General features: G+C 36.9%; 3 protein-coding genes across 7 annotated transcripts; 1 reads left to right on the top strand and 2 right to left on the bottom strand.

The window, feature by feature from the left end:
* Positions 1-860: 860 nt before the first annotated feature.
* Positions 861-2,890, bottom strand: LOC132175576 (pre-mRNA-splicing factor ISY1-like protein). The gene is made up of 2 exons (XM_088514177.1): positions 2,767-2,890; positions 861-2,030 (listed from the first exon to the last, which is right to left on the bottom strand). Exon 2 carries the CDS (start codon positions 1,999-2,001, stop codon positions 1,090-1,092), a length of 912 nt encoding a protein of 303 aa, XP_088370303.1. The 5' UTR covers positions 2,002-2,030; positions 2,767-2,890; the 3' UTR covers positions 861-1,089.
* A 3,142-nt stretch (positions 2,891-6,032) lies between these two features.
* LOC132175663 (Tetratricopeptide repeat (TPR)-like superfamily protein) lies at positions 6,033-11,738 on the top strand. Of its 5 annotated transcripts, none has more exons than XM_059587680.2 (7): positions 6,033-6,295; positions 6,903-9,443; positions 9,587-9,658; positions 9,797-9,892; positions 10,849-10,988; positions 11,087-11,146; positions 11,307-11,738. In XM_059587680.2, exon 2 carries the CDS (start codon positions 6,909-6,911, stop codon positions 9,426-9,428), a length of 2,520 nt encoding a protein of 839 aa, XP_059443663.2. In that variant the 5' UTR covers positions 6,033-6,295; positions 6,903-6,908; the 3' UTR covers positions 9,429-9,443; positions 9,587-9,658; positions 9,797-9,892; positions 10,849-10,988; positions 11,087-11,146; positions 11,307-11,738. The 5 variants fall into 5 exon arrangements, with proteins under 5 accessions (XP_059443663.2, XP_059443661.2, XP_059443664.2 ...); XM_059587678.2 differs by having other exon boundaries at positions 9,582-9,658; XM_059587681.2 differs by having other exon boundaries at positions 9,574-9,658; positions 10,849-10,959.
* A 1,632-nt stretch (positions 11,739-13,370) lies between these two features.
* On the bottom strand, positions 13,371-15,028 carry LOC132176232 (HXXXD-type acyl-transferase family protein). The gene is made up of 2 exons (XM_059588377.2): positions 13,641-15,028; positions 13,371-13,483 (listed from the first exon to the last, which is right to left on the bottom strand). The coding sequence occupies exon 1, from the start codon at positions 15,001-15,003 to the stop codon at positions 13,645-13,647; it is 1,359 nt and encodes a 452-aa protein (XP_059444360.2). The 5' UTR covers positions 15,004-15,028; the 3' UTR covers positions 13,371-13,483; positions 13,641-13,644.
* Positions 15,029-16,265: the final 1,237 nt, after the last annotated feature.

Below are 16,265 nucleotides of genomic sequence, written 5' to 3'. Positions count from 1 at the left end.
CTTTTGCTTGGTGTGTAAAATAGAAATAAAATTCAACAGATGTAATAATGGTGAAACAGGTTCATAGGTTACAAAAACAAAAGGCCCCATGGTTAAAAATGCTAAGCTGTTGTAACTATCTGAACTAGAGTCAGTAAGTAATTTGCTCATAGAATATTCATATAGAAGTGTCCAATGAATCATAAAGCAAGAGATCAAAACAACCATAAGACATAACGTTGATCAACTCAACAAGCAGAAATTTATCACTACCCTAACATCATGCCCATGCATCCCTTGTTTAAATTGGAGCATCAATTTTGCCTAAATAACACAAGCCATAATGTTGATCAACTCAACAAGTAATAAAGTAGTCACCATTACACAACTTTCAGAACATTATTGCAGAAACAAGGGTACAACTGCACATATAATTCTGAAATATTTTCATTCAAATCTTTTCTGATGAAGAGATTTAGTTTTTCTAGATCATCATAAAAGAAAGCAATATAATTTTTTGATAAGTAATAAAAGTTTTATTAAAAAGCGAAAGGCGCTTCTACGTACACAGGAAGTATACACAAGAATCACTCACCAAAAACCCAAAAAACCCAACAAGCACACCAACCCGAAGCCCACAAAAACTAAAAGCCCCCAAACCCGACACCCCCATGAAGCACTCAAACTTTCACAACTAGGAAGGGTCATAAAAGAAAGCAATATAATTAAAGCTGCATTACAGCTAGAAAGGGAAAACTTTCACGACTGTATCCATATTAGGGTCAATAGGATCTTACACCAAGCATGAACAGATACTGACCAAAAACCCTTAAGCAAGAAATAAAAATTATAATAATAAATCCTATTTGCAAACCCTTAAATGTACAAGTAATCCAGGATCATCATTAGCATTGGCATCATAAATTATCAATAACGTTTAGATGTTGACAGATGCGATATTGAAATCTTAATTAAAAGAAAAAAAATACAGCATCTATCTTAATTAAAAGAAAAAATACAGCATCTAGTTCCATCTATTAGCTTAAAAGTCAGTATACAAAAAACTCTTCCTCCACTCGATGATCAAAGCAGTATCCAGCCTTAACAGATCTAGCGCTGAATATTAAGCATAGCCTTAGCCTCACTTTGCTCCTCTAACAACCCCTCACTTACATACTTACTCAACAGCTCCATCTTCTTCTTCTCCAACACCATCCTCTCTATTTCCTTCTCATCTGGCAATGGCACGTGTGCCACAAATTCCCTCCTCCCCTCCCTCTCCATCTCCTCCTTCTCCACCTTCTCCCTATTCCTCCTCTCCTCCTCTTCCACCTCCTCCTCTATTCCTTCAAACAACACCTCCTTCGCCACACTCACCACCTCCCCACTCTTCACTGCCTTCCTTGCCTCCCTCCTCACCTCCTCCACTCTCCTCCACTCCTCCACTGCCTCCGCTCTCATCCTCTCCTCTGCCGGCCCCTCTACCTTCTCCAACACCCCATCCTCCTCATCCCTATACCCATAATAACTCGCGTCGATCCTCTTATATATATCATACCGAGTCCTCCTTTTTCGCAACTCTGGAGGTTTCTCAAACAACTCCCTCACTCCCGGCAACTTCTTCGCTGCCCCAAAGTATCGGTATCCTGGCCCACGTCCGCTAGGATTAGGAACATCCACTATGTTTCCTTCTAGGTCCGTCATTTTAGCAGAATGTTTGGCATAATTGGGCCCACCAAGCTCGACAATGCGTCGTTCCCAATGAGATTTTTCCCGTATGAGTTTGTTAATCTCGTCATTGAGGTCACGGAGGCGGTGCTCGCCAAGGCCTTCGTTTTGGATTTCAGCAACCTTGCGGCCGATCTCGCGCATGATCTGCTGGCGCCACCTGTCAGCCTCCGCAAGGTCACGGCATTCAGAGGCAAGGTAGGGACGACGCTCTTTTGGCTTCTTTTTTTCCTCGGCTTTGAGCGTAATGAATCTGTTCAGCATTGACTGCGCTTTCTCTTCATTACGAGCCATCTTTCAATATCGTTTGTCAGCAACAGAAGCTGAAAAGGAAAGTCCCTTGTAAATACCATACTGTTAAAATCAAAACCAAGCATTTCCACTACCTATATCACTCTAAGAATAGCTTGAGAATTTAAAATGATTCGTCAAGAAGTCAAAAGATTAAACATAAACAGCATATAATAACCGTACCAATCAAATCAGAAGTTCAAACCGAGCATAAATAGAGAAAACTGACTAGAATATTTCATATTCATAATTCTTATGATCAAGTACAAATTTGGGCATTATTTATAAAAATACTTATCTTGAACCACATTGATACATAAAATATTTCAGGTTGAAGTAATAGCATTGTATCAATTACTTTAACATTCTGATTAAATGCATGCCCTAGCATTCATGATTTTCTCTGCAACCAAACTGAGACTAAGAGCTTACTGATTCAGATCAAGAGAGCGAAAACCTTAACTAAACTGATCCTAATACAACTGTCTGGGTCCGACGACGTTAGTCTTCTTCAGTCTCTCAAACCCGAACAAAGCATAAACGGTATATATAAAAATAAAAATAAAAAGAAGCTCATATTCAGTCAAATTTTCTCGGAAACCAAACAAACCTAAATTAAAATCTAAATAGTAAAGAAAAGTAGCTGATCAAAATTTAAACATAAAATATATATATATATAATGAAATTAACCCCAGAAGTGAAAACCTAAAATACAACTCGAGCCCTATGAAGCAAACAAAGGCCAAAAAAAGGCAATAAAGTAGTACAAGATGATCGGAAGTTGAAACGACGGCGTAGCTGGAGCGGGAGACCAGAGCTTCGCAAAAGCTATCAGCTGCGTAGATGGAGAGAGTCTGAGACCGAAATTTACAGCGGCTGCTATGTGTTTCAATGAATGTTTTCTTCGGAAAACAAAATTTTAAAAAATATATATATATAAAAAGAAGTATTGAGTTTTTATTTGACCTCAAAATGACTTTTTTGTCCTTAATTATTTACCGATCCAGTTTGTTTGGAGCGGAATAAACGGTTTCATTGCATGTTGTTTTGTCTTTTCGCAGGTCTTTATCTTGTGCACGGTAAAATGTCTATTTTACCCTTATTGAATTAATGATCCAGTCGGTCTGTCATAGGCTTTGTCGTCCTTTCCTCTCCATGCGTTCGTTTTGCACCCTGTTTGTTTTGCCATACTCTTTCGAGAGCTCTGTTTGGTTGTCAGGAAAATTTAGAAAGAGAAATGAAACTTGGAATTTTGGCTAAATTTAAGGTTAGCGGTATAGCTGCAAGTTAAAGTTTCAAAGTTTCAAAAAATTTTCATTTCTTAAACATATGGGTAATATGAGAGTTATTTGTTACGATCCTAAGTGTTTCACACGATTTAAGCAATATTTGTAAATAAATTTTTAAGGGTAGGTTCTATCCGAAGTTTGTATCGTTTGGTATTAAAGCCAGTAACCATATCGAGAATAGGATCTAAAGCAGCTCATTGAGTATAAAATCAAAAGAGTTGCAGCTTTGTAGTCAAGTCACGAAAGGGGCGACCTATATACTGGATTAAAATATCTTGCTATTATGTATGAGCATTATATTAAGCCATTAAATACTGATAAGTGAATTGAACCATTAAAAAAGATAATCTTATGTAAAAAAGGAAACTATAAATATGTGAACAGATGATGAATGAACATGTTAGTATATGCATTTAGGGAAAAATATAAAATTAATCCTTGTGGTTTGCCTGATTTACAATTAACTCCATGTGATATCAAAATGAATTCAAAGGTTCCTGAGGTATGCCAAAAATATAATTTAGTCTCTACAATCAAATTTCGTCTACTAATTTAACACATTCCCTTAATATGACATTGGTTTAAATATGACAAATATCACAATTATATTGGCTCTAACGTTTTACGCTATTAGAATCTGTTAAATCAGTTAACAAAATTTTACTATAAGAACTAAATTATTTTTTTGGCATACCTCAAGGACCTTTGAGTTCATTTTGATACCACAAGGAATTAATTGCAAATCAAAAAAACCACAATGACTAAATTTACATTTTTTCCTATGCATTTATATGAAGTATGCATCATATATAATATGATATGTTATGTACAAATTAATGTTTAAATGATGGTTTACATTAATTGATATAAATTGTTTTACTGTTTTGTATTATGGGGTACAAAGTTATGCATGTAGTAAGAAAATGTGAAGGAAAATGTTTATGGTTTTTATTACCATGTACAAACTTTTCTATTCTATGTGGTTTTGTAAACAACTATGACAATTTGATACTATTTTGTGAAAAATCCTACATGTGTAAATAGTTGTTTAGTAAACACTAGCTAGAAAGTTTTTCAAAAAGTTTTTCAAAAGATAAAAAAGGAGGAGAGCTCAAACACTCACATAAATGGTCATAATGGTTATACTTGTTGAGCAATGGACTCATACATCTCTACCTATAAAATTATGGTAATTTATAAATGTCGCTAAGAATGAGGTTGATGAGGACTAGTAAGCGTGTCTAAACTTTTATTCGTGGGAATGTTGTAAATGCAACCATGCAAGGTATTGAAAGAGGCTAGAAAACAGAGAGTTTCACATGAAAAAGAAAGAATTAAGTTGGCATTTATAAGACCAAACACACATCCAGCACTTACTTTAAAATAATGATTGAGTGTATCTGTATGCACTTGCGTGTATACTTTACTATAGTGCGAAGCACCAGACGCACTCGCGTGTGCGTGTGTGTAGCATTTGTGGCGCCTTGATTTGCGTAGTTTGGAACGATTTGGTCATGACTATTCATTTTTTTGACACCTAAGATCATTCAATCTAATGGTTTGATTTGAATCATATGATCTTCTAAGGTAGATCTAACGGTTTACTGGATCGTTAGTAAAGTCAATTGCAAGATCAAATTAAGTTTGATCTAACGGTTGAGATTAAGTGATCGTTACTAATAATTATGATCTAACGGCTGTAATCAAATAATCGTTAATAATATTTTAATCTAACTGTCATAATTAAGATTTGATGGTCAAATTTAATGACTGTTAAAATAGTAGTTTGTTATTATTAGATTAATAGTTTATTACTGTTAATTTCGAAATTGGGTGACTATTTGTTAACAAACATAAATAATTGTTATTTTAGCACCACAAATAGTTAACTGCAATCCAGTTTTCAACACTGAGAAATTATCTCTTCTTCTGTTTCTATCAAAACACCTTTTGTACTTCAAATTCTGAGTCTATGTCTCTTGCTACAATAGAAAATTTTAGGTTGTTTGGGTGTGGTTTTGTTTGTGCTAAGCAATTTTGGTTTTCTGGCCTCCATTGTATACTGGAAAAATATTTGTTGTAACCATTTGCATACCAATTATGTTAGAGGCAAATAATTTATTAAGGAAAACGACATTGTAACGCACCTTAGAAGCATTTTTTGTTTCTTGTTTTCTATTATCTCTCTAACAATACATAATTATAATTTTATAGTCATGAAGTACTGAAAAAATTATTAAAAAAATACTATAATGAAAGAAACATATGAGTTTTTTGCTAGGTATTTGACCAAATAGAATTGCCTGGTTCTATAGAACCTATCACTATAAAACCCCTAGAGAGGGGATAGGGCTAAGCAGAGCGAAAATAGTATTTTCATGGTATTAGAAATTAAAACTACTTGCCCCACACGATATTTGTGAACACGTGATTATAGTAGCATATACTTTATTTGTTAACATTTTCTTCTCTTTTTATTTTTTATTTTTTTTTATCAAAATATAAACATTAATAAACAACAACAAAATATAAACATCAAAAAATATAAACATTATGGGATGTGGTTTTTTTTTTTTTTTTTACTGTTAAAAGAATTATGAGTGTTACATGAGTATTTTGTATTTTTTTTTTTTAATAAAAAAACCCACATCCCATAATACACATTGCCTAGGTTTCAAATTTATCCCATTAAAACGGGTCTCAAGTCTCAACGTTAAAAAAAAAAAAGAAAAAAAAAAAAAAAACACGATGAGAAAGTACTCTAATGCAGAGGGTGGAGGCACATTACATTGGGGTGACTGGTGAGGCAATCGACGGCGGAGAAGAGCGCGCGAGCAACGGGCAGAGCGTCACTGGCGTCTCCACAAATCGCGGCTCCTATCCCTGTCGGGGCTATCATGACGATCGTTTAATCCCTCTTAAACTGCGTGTCCAAACACAAACCACAACCACGCTTATCACAATCCCAGATTCTCATTTCTCTGCCCTCGCCTTGGGTTAGCTTTCTGTAAGTCTCGCTAATTTTTGTTCTTTACTATTTGTTTTTTTTATGTTTATAATTGTTCAGATATTTTTCTCGTCTGTTTTATATTTTTATTTAGCCTTTGCGCTGCTTGGTTTTTTCACGGGGTGATTTCTTGGATCAGGGAACTGTAAATATTGTGGGTTTTGTTTGGTTGCCGAGAAAATTTGACAGAAAATAAACTTTTTTTTTTTAAAAAAAATTTATTTTTATCCTTAAGGCTCTTCTCATGTTTTATTCTCTGTTGGGGTCTGAGAGACCGATTAGAAAAATATAGTCGGAGCCAGATACTTCTATTAACATTAGTTGAGTTGAGGTTTTCTCTCTTGCTTTAAATCTGTAAAACTCAAGTCTCCATTTGGTTGCAAAGAAAATCATGAATACTAAGAGAGAGAGAGAAGGAGAGAGAGATGAATTTAATCACAATGTTGAATTAATTGATATTACTTCAACCTGAAAAGTTTTACCTATCAATGTGGTTCAAGATAAATTTTTTAACGAAAATAATGGCTCTAGTTTGTACTTAGTCAAGAATTTTCTGTTACCTGCGATTTAAGCTTCTAATATTCCAATCATGTTTAATATTTTGCAGTATTCAATGGATTTGAGGAGGCTCCCTTTCACCAAACTCACACCTATCTTCTACCCCGTCACTCGCCCCTTAACCTGCCTGACCCCCACCGCCCACCACCACCAGGACCAACCTTCTCAGCCTCAGCCTCAGCCTCCGCCTCCGCCGCCATTACAGCTCCAATGCCATCCACAGCCTTCCAACCAGAGGTTACTTAACTGGGTATCTTCTATTCTCTCAAAACCATCTCTAGATTCTTCTAAGTGTAAAGCACTCATGCCCCATTTGTCTCCTTTCGACTTTGATCAGATACTCTTCTCTATTAAATCCAATGTGAACCCCAAAACCGCTTTGAATTTCTTTTATTTTGCGTCTGACACTTACAAGTTTCGGTTTACTGTGAGATCTTATTGCCTTTTGATTCGTTTGCTTATTGTATCGAACATGGTGTCTTCTGCAAGATTGCTTTTGATCCGTTTGCTTGATGGGAAAGTGCCAGTTTTATATGCCAACCCCAAGAACCGGCATATTGAGATTGCCATTGTGATGGCAGATTTGAATTTGGCATCTGAGCAGGTTCTTGGGGTTCAGGCGTTGGATTTATTGGTACATGTTTGCTGCACCCAATTTAAGGATCTAGGTTTAGGTTTTGCTATTGATGTGTTTCAGTTATTTGCGAGTAAGGGTTTGTTTCCCTCTCTGAAGACTTGCAATTTTTTGTTGAGTTCTTTGGTGAATGCAAATCAACTTCAGAAGAGTTATGAAGTGTTTGAAGTGATGTTTCGAGGGGTTTCTCTGGATGTTTACATGTTTAGTACTGCAATTAAAGCGTTTTGTAAGGGAGGGAAGGTTGAAGATGCCATTGGGTTGCTCTTGAAAATGGAAGAGTTGGGTATTTCTCCAAATGTTGTTACATACAATAATATTATTCACGGGCTATGCAAAAACAGGAGATTAGATGAGGCATTGCAGTTCAGAGAGAGGATGGTAAGGAACAATGTGAACCCAAGTCTTATAACATTCAGTATACTAATTAATGGTTTTATTAGACTCGAGAAGTTTGATGAAGCAAATTGCATTTTGAAGGAAATGTCGTACAAGGGGTTTGTCCCTAATGAGGTTGTATATAACACATTGATTGGTGGGTATTGTAAAACGAGAAATATTAGTCAGGCACTGAAGACAAGGGATGATATGGTATCCAAGGGGCTAACTCCTAATTCAGTTACTCTCAATTCTCTTATACTGGGGTTTTGCAATAATAATGATATTGAAGGTGCTGTGTATGTTTTAGAGGATATGTTATTGAGACAGTTATCTATAAGCCAGGAGGCTTATACTTCTGTCATTCATGGATTATGTATTAGGTCTAGGTTTGATTCTGCACTACTATTCACCAAGGAGATGCTATCAAGAAATTCTCGACCCAGTGATGGGTTGCTGACGACATTGGTTGTTAGACTTTGTAAGGATGGAAAGCATTCAGAGGCAGTTGAACTTTGGTTTGGGCTATTGAATAAAGGTTTTCCAGCCAATATAGTGACCTCAAATGCTCTAATTCATGGACTTTGTGAAGCAGGCAACATGGAACAAGCTGTTAGGCTACTTGAGGAGATGCTAGAGAGGGGTTTGGTACTGGATAGGATCACATACAACACACTCATTTTGGGGTGTTGCAAAAAGGGAAAAGTGGAGGAGGCATTTAAGTTGAGGGAAGAGATGACTAAGCAAGGAATTCAACCAGACACCTATACTTACAATTTGCTAATACATGGGTTGTGTAATATGGGTAAAGTGAATGATGCTGTTGAGCTTTGGGATGAGTGCAAGAGAAATGGTATGGTTCCTAACGTTTATACATATGGGGTGATGATAGATGGATATTGTAATGCTAACAGAATTGAAGAGGGTGAAAAACTATTCAATGAGTTGCTTACTAAGAAAGTAGAGCTAAATTCTGTTGTTTATAACACACTAATCAGAGCATACTGTAGAAATGGGAATATGATAGCAGCCTTTAAGCTTCATGGTGACATGAAAAGCAAGGGCATTCCACCTACTTGTAACACATATTCTTCTCTAATATATGGATTGTGCAATACTGGCAAGGTTGAGGATGCAAAAGACCTTCTCATTGAAATGAGAAAGGAGGGTTTGCTGCCGAATGTCGTTTGTTATACTGCACTAATTGGTGGTTATTGTAAGCTAGGCCAGATGGATAATGTTCAAAGTGTCTTGCTGGAAATGTCTTCATGTAACATACGCCCTAATAAAATTACCTACACTGTTATGATTGATGGGTATTGTAAATTGGGTAATATGACAGAAGCGATTAAGCTTCTACATGAGATGGCAGAAAGTGGAATTCTCCCTGATGCTGTCACTTACAATGCCTTGACAAATGGGTTTTGCAAAGAGAGGAAGATAGATAAAGCATTTGAGGTATGCAATCAAATGTCTGATGGAGGACTCTCTTTAGATGAAATTACATATACTACATTGATTCATGGCTGGCATCAGCCCTCAACCATTGCCAATCAAGACTGATCAGGAATTCAAGAGGTTTGGTTCTTAATTTGTACTTCACATATTCTTGTCTTTGCATTGCGATAATCTTTCTTTCAGCTTATCCAAACACATTGATTATTATCAGTTGGATATGCTTTATTCACATGTTATTTGATTTTGTTAGTCTCTTAGTGAAGCTGATTGTAGACTGTGGACAGTCCTTGCTAACCTTCTCTTCCAGATTCAAGTAGGATATTGGAACCTTAGAGGTTAGTTGCTTCATTTGTTCATGATCAATGTTGTCTTTTATCTATCTTATTTGCAGTCATCTTGTTTTAAATAGATGTATTTCAATTAAATTTACAAGTCCATAGACTGCACCCTTCAGTCCTAATTGATTGGTGTAGGTAGGCTTTGCTGCAACGGATTTCAGGTAGCTGCTTGTAGACCATGGGATGGAACCGGCTCATTGATTATCCTTTCAGCCAGGGGTTTGGTGTAAGGTACCTTGCTGGCTTAATGGTTGCTTCCATAATGTTTCAATTTTGTCTTGTTTTTATGCACAACTGCCCTAAAGTTAAATAGCTTAAATCTCATCATCACATCACTTTTAAAGTTCAGTTCTTTACTTTATTCATTTTTCTTCACAAAACTCATTTTAATATACTTGAAGTTGGCCATGTTTAGTTAGAATTAAATAAGAACCTATTCTCTTTGTTGGATATAATGTAAGAACAACAGCACCAAGAATGATAACTATTGCTGATGGCAATAAGAGTAATTAATTTTAGGCAGAGTTACTCCATTAGTCCCTGTGCTTTAGGTCATTATTAAACATTATTAAATTGCTCTTGGTTTCAATTTTATCTTATTTTTCCTTGTGCTTTTCATTGTTACCAAAATAGATGCTTCCATTTAATTCTATACAGATTTCATATAGTTTTTTTTTTTTTTTTTAATGGAGCCCTTATAGAATTATACCCCAAACAAAGATTGCCAAACCCCCCCCCCCCCCCCCCCCCAACCCAAAAAAAAAAAAGAAGAAGAAAGGGATGAAGGGATTGGTTCGCACGGAGGTGGGTCCCCCCCCCCCCCAACCCACCACAGAGGGAGTGGCTTGGACCGACACCGACCTCCACACTGTCATAAAGGTGATGGCTCACCCCCTTTGTGGGGAGGTTGTGGCGTCTGTGACCTACCCCCTCTAGGAGGAGGTTGCAATTTCAGTGTCTGACCCCCTCACAGAGGGAGTGGCTTTAGGGAAGAGGTCGCAGTGTCTGCTGGGTTGGCCCAGTCCCTCTGGGGTAGAGCTTGCGGCATTAAGGTTTTAGGAGGAATTGCTATTAGGATTCTGTCTAGGCATAGAATCCTTTCAGATTTTTCCTTTTTTTTTTTATTTTTTATTTTTTTTTTAGGTTACTGCTAAAATGGGTTGACTTTGTGTTTTGCTATTCTATAGGATACACTCTAGCTAGACAGTAGCCTCCAGGTGGAACTTAAATATGAGATGCTTCTTGTCCTCATGCATCACCTGGATGATCTGCCTATGATATTCCTTTCTTATCCAGAGGTTGTCCAAGGCTTATATGAAGATTATTTGTAAAGCTTCCTGCTTCATCTTTGTCTTTCTTTCCTGTCTGCCTTCTGGCATGGATATCTTTGTGTGGCTTATTGCTATTTTTGTGGTATGAATTTAGGTGTTATGCATGTGGGGTCGGAGTTCAATTGGAAGGGTATACTGCTCATGAATTGAACAGGTATATCTCAGCAGCTTAAAATTTGGTGTTTTCTTGAATGTACCTGAAAGGCATTTATAAAATAATTACATACCCCTTTCTAAATGCCTTCCTTTTTGAACCCTTTTTATATATATATATATTGAATTTGGAGTTTGAAATGATTACCTTCACTTTACAGGATAGCATTGGGAACATGAAAAAGAGAACAGTAAACTTTGTTAATCCCCAGAATTGAATGGATCATGATTTCTATATTATATCCTCAAATGAACAAGAAAGTGGGCCAGCAAAACAAATTGTTGGAACCAAAGATGATGATCTTCCTGTTTGTAAAGAAAAGCGGATGGTTCAATCATATAGAGATACAGCGTTCAAGGTATTGCATATATGTAACATAAAATAGGATCAAGGGATCATAATATTACTACCTTAGGCCGTGAGAAGCTGGCTATAAGCCTTGTGGACTATACGATTGTAAGATGGTGTACCAACAATGCAATCTATGTAAAATTTGTTCTAAAAGGCATTCTCATGTCTCAGTGGATTGAAATATTCTTAATGTATTAGCAAATTTTGTGAATGATGGAACCAAGTAAATTCCTTCAAAATATATCAAGGTATAGGGTTGAATATTGTTAGGGATACTACAGTTTTATTGCAAGTTCCTTACAAACTGACGTAGCAGTCAATGTGACATTTACCACATTAAGCATTAAACAATTAAATTTACTTATCAAATTTTGTTACTTAATCTTTTCACCTTTATGATACTACACGTGTTTGTAAAGGAATTATAGTAAAACTTGTAATATTCCAAAGCGAGCGACTACTCGTTCTGAAGTGGGACAAAGAGAAAATACTACGCCCAACATTGGTAATGATACAATACAACTCTCCAATGCTGCTACTGTCCTGATGTGTAGAGCTCTTCTTCCCCCATCTTCCTCCTTTCTCCCTTTCCTTCACCTCCTCTTCTCTTTTTCTTGTTCCCATTTTTGTTGAAATTGATGCCATAAAGCCCTTGGTCCTAGGTTTCAAGTATGCAGGACCAGGGGTACTTTCTTTTGGATTTGTTAGAGAAACAGAGATAAATTTTATGAAAAGGAAGAGCTGGTTTATCCATATATCAGCCATCATTCCATTCTTTCCACGGATATAGGAGCATACATTAACAATATGACAAAAAAATTCTGGAAAGAGACAGCCATTGTACTAAAACTAGAATTAGGAGCCCCTTAAAGAAGGAAACAATTGTTAAGGTGGAAATTAGGAAAAATAGATTTGGGAAACACTAACCGTTCTAACGGTGGAAAGGAACCGGTAGAACGGCATAGACAGGATGCCGATAAAGGGTGAGAGAGTTGAGGAAATTTGCCAAGTATTCATGTTGTGCTGATTCGATGAGGGCACAGAGGAGGTACTTAAAAGAGTTGGGCACGTAGGAAGGTAGCTGGAAGTGAAGCAAAGTCATTGAGGAGAGACTACGAATCTCTCAGTATTAACCATGATGGGGGCAAGACATAGACAATTCCTAAAAAGGATAAATATGTATTAATCGATAATCAAATACTATCGTGCACATTGTTTAGCTCAATGAGCCGCTTCTAGCTCAATGTTTGGAAGCATTCTCGACTGATTTCTCATTCTTTCTTTCTTCCATTCGGATCAAGAGTGAAAAAATCCACTTTGTAATCATTTTCCCTATTGGCTTATATATATATATATATATATATATATATATATCAAATCAAATCAAATCAAATCTTAAAAGAGCCATAGTTGAATGCACCCACTTTCAAATTGCCGTAAACAATATCAAATAATTACTGCTGGATCCATTAACCTTCAATTCAAGATTGATAAATTCTCCATGCGTTGCATTCACAAGTCTCTCTATGGGCTCAAACAGCCCCCCGGGCGTGACAGTATTACCACAAACTTAATCGATTATTTTTTGTTCACTTACCATTCTCACAAAGATTGTACTTGTATTCTCATTTATGTAGACGATATCATTTTCTCAGGTTTAGGTCTCATAGCCATTATGAATCTAATTACCGTACACATGTTTCATTTGTTTCAGTGTAAAATGTTTTCCGTCGTTAAATGATTTTAGAGAAATCAAGACAGTGTCCCAGCTTGGTTCCGACGGTGACCCGGTTAGGTCCTGACAATGTCCAGGCAGTGTCTCAGCCGAGTCTTATTTTTTACTTGACAAATGCATGGTTCGTATCCTCCCCATCAGTTTGCAGAGGGTGTTAGCACTCATGCAGACAACATCAACAACGTCTGCAACACTCACTCAGCTCAGGGACAGATCATGAGCTTCTTTCTTCAAGTGTTGACTAGTTTTGTCTGTGTATTGTTTGAAATATAGATTAGATAACATGTTTTTGTTTCATTGAGATAGCAAATGAAACAACCTCAGCTGTACACGTTTATATATAATGAATTTTACAAAACGTACATATATAACAGTGAGGGAGGAAAAAAGAAGGCACAGAATACTAACACCACTAAAGTTGAAGATGAGCTGCAGACATGGGCTGGAAAATTGAATCTGACTCCAATGCGGCAGCCAATTCCGGCCATAAGATAGCGGAAACTGTCCATGAGCCGTCACCCCTACCGCTTGGCCTTTGATTCAGGTAAGCAACTCCAATTCTTTCAATGGTGGAGCAGACTGTCCCCAGAACAGGACTACCAAATCCAAAATCAACTTCAGTAACTGGGAACCTTCTTCCTGAAGACAAGACAAGGGCTGGTCCTCCTCTGCCTAATACAATTCTTGATAGCATTAACCCGGGCCGGTGGCACTCTATCCAGTCGATCAAATCCAGAAAATGATCCTGATTTGTTACCTTTGAAATTGCATCATGAACATCATTGGCAATATCAGAGATAGAACCTGTCTTCAATCCTATGACACTTGCCTCTGCAAAGGCCACAGACAAGACATTGCCTATGTAATTTGACATGGAATTCTCATTTCCTCCTTTGCACATTCTAGCACGTCCGTCGACTAACCACCCCATCTTGCATTTTGAATGGCTTTGATCAATAGCATTAGCCATAACCTTCCAAACATATGCAGAGAAAGCCTCAATTTTTGTTCTCTTATTCCCATCAACACATGCTAGTGTTTGCAGCCTGTCGATACTCAATGCATCGATATGATAAAGGCGCTTAAGCCGGATTCTTGTTGTTGGCATGTTTATTATCTCATCTATGGTGCACTTCACAAAAGTTTGGTCCAAGGAAGGATGATATGTAGGTGGGATGCGTGCACAAAGATTTCTCCGGTGATCCGGTATACATGATATTGGCTTCCTTCGAGCAATTTCAGACCAGGAGACAAGAAACTTGCCGAAGGCACTCGCATCACCTAGCGCATGGTCGAAGGTGAAGGTTATTGAAATGCCTCCACAAGTATATTTTGTTACTTGGACTTGCAGGGGAAAGTTGGGGATGAGAGAAACAAGCTTCCCTTGCAAAGATTGATTGAGGTTGTAGAAGTTCAATTCTTTCAAAGGGATATTTGCTTGGGCTTCTACAACTAGAGCACCACTGTTGTCGCACACAATTTCAGGCTCACTAGTATTTGGGTTCTGAACGATTTTGCCTGCAAAGGGATAATAGTGATTGAGAGTTTCAGCAAGGGAGCTCTTGAGAATGTCAACAATATTAGGTGTGAAGTTGCTGACAAGGGGAGTGCAGTAGAAGTAGAAGTATGTTACAGGAAAACGGCCGGAAAGGAGGTCAAGGTTTGAGAGAGAAAGGACATGAGGCCCCGGCAAGGGATTTGTAGCTCTGATGATACTTTTTCCAGTGAAGTTCACTTCAAATTTGCTGTGTTCTGCAGCCTCCACTTCCATTAGAAAGTATTGAGTCTATTTATGAAAAGAGCAGTTTGTGTTTGGTATGTTGTGGTGTTTTTGAAAAAATGAATTGGGCCTATAAATATTGCATATGATATAGTGGATGGTAGTACCATTTACTCAAGACTTCCTTGGCCCCTCAAAGGCTAAGGGTATGGCTTTTAGTTCACATCATTCACTCAACTCTCTATTATTCATTGAATGGGCAAGTTTGGCAGGCAGCATGATTGTTGCCCAACTGAATGCGATTTGATTTAGTGGTTTTCAAAGCATCACAACAACAGCAGAATTAAGACTCACAAGAAAATGGTGCTTCTTTGATCAATTTATTGAAGCCGTTGTTCATAGTTGAGTTGATATCATGTGCTCTGAAGTGTCGGCCAGTGGTTCGAATAACTAGGATGGTTCTGGGTGCGTATGACAGTATGCATCATACTAATTCTTGCCATTCTTGTGCTGAAACTTGGAGTCAAAACAAAATACTTAAAAGACAAAAATAAATAAATAAATAATCTTCAAAGCTATGTCTGATTCTTATCATTCTTGTGCTGATCTTTTCTGTCGAGATATTTTAGCACCATTAATTTAATATCGAACAACTCAACTATTAATTCTCCTACATCCATCTTAGAGAGAGAGAGGGGTTCCTTTCTCCTAAGGAAAGTAATGGTGAGATGATTAAAGATTTGAAAGTAGTATGGAGGCATGCCTCATTGGGTTTATAGGGGTCAAAAGTGCCTATCATAGCCATTTTGTCATTTTTTGTGAAGGCATCAATGTTTCCATGAGTTGGGGAGGGAGCTTTTTCTTGTACGCACCCAGGACACATCTCCAACTAGTCAAAGGTAAAATCACTTTATCGCCCCAAGATAGTGCTTGCCACTGTAAAGCATCTTTAATTTCATTGAGGTCAAAAAAACAAAGTCTTTGAGCATTACTATTGATAATCATGAAATATTGATATTATATTTACCCAAAATTATATTTTCTAGTTAGTAAGTGTATTAAATTCAGATATACTTACAGGTTTTTTTTATGTATGAAGGAGATAATAGAACAAAAGCTCAAAGAGTTGTGCCTAATTTTTTTTTTTTTTTTTTTTTCGGATTTAGAGTTATACGGAACAGGTTTCAATATTTAAAGTATAACTTTTGGTTCATGCATCAGATTAAGGTGAAACCCGTGTCATTGAAAAGATAATTAAAAGATAATTAACTTTTGGTTCAACTATTTCATGGGCTTCTAATCCCTTGGCTAAG

This window comes from Corylus avellana, chromosome 3 (genome assembly GCF_965113065.1).
Source record: "Corylus avellana chromosome 3, dhCorAvel1.hap1.2, whole genome shotgun sequence".
Taxonomy (NCBI): Eukaryota; Viridiplantae; Streptophyta; class Magnoliopsida; order Fagales; family Betulaceae; genus Corylus; species Corylus avellana.
This window is presented reverse-complemented; position numbering and strand designations above follow the sequence as displayed.

Excerpts from the sequence above, each read along its gene's own strand:
- LOC132175663 (XM_059587680.2), top strand. The coding sequence starts at position 6,909 with ATGGATTTGAGGAGGCTCCCTTTCACCAAACTCACACCTATCTTCTAC.
- LOC132176232 (XM_059588377.2), bottom strand. The coding sequence starts at position 15,003 with ATGGAAGTGGAGGCTGCAGAACACAGCAAATTTGAAGTGAACTTCACT.
- LOC132175576 (XM_088514177.1), bottom strand. The coding sequence starts at position 2,001 with ATGGCTCGTAATGAAGAGAAAGCGCAGTCAATGCTGAACAGATTCATT.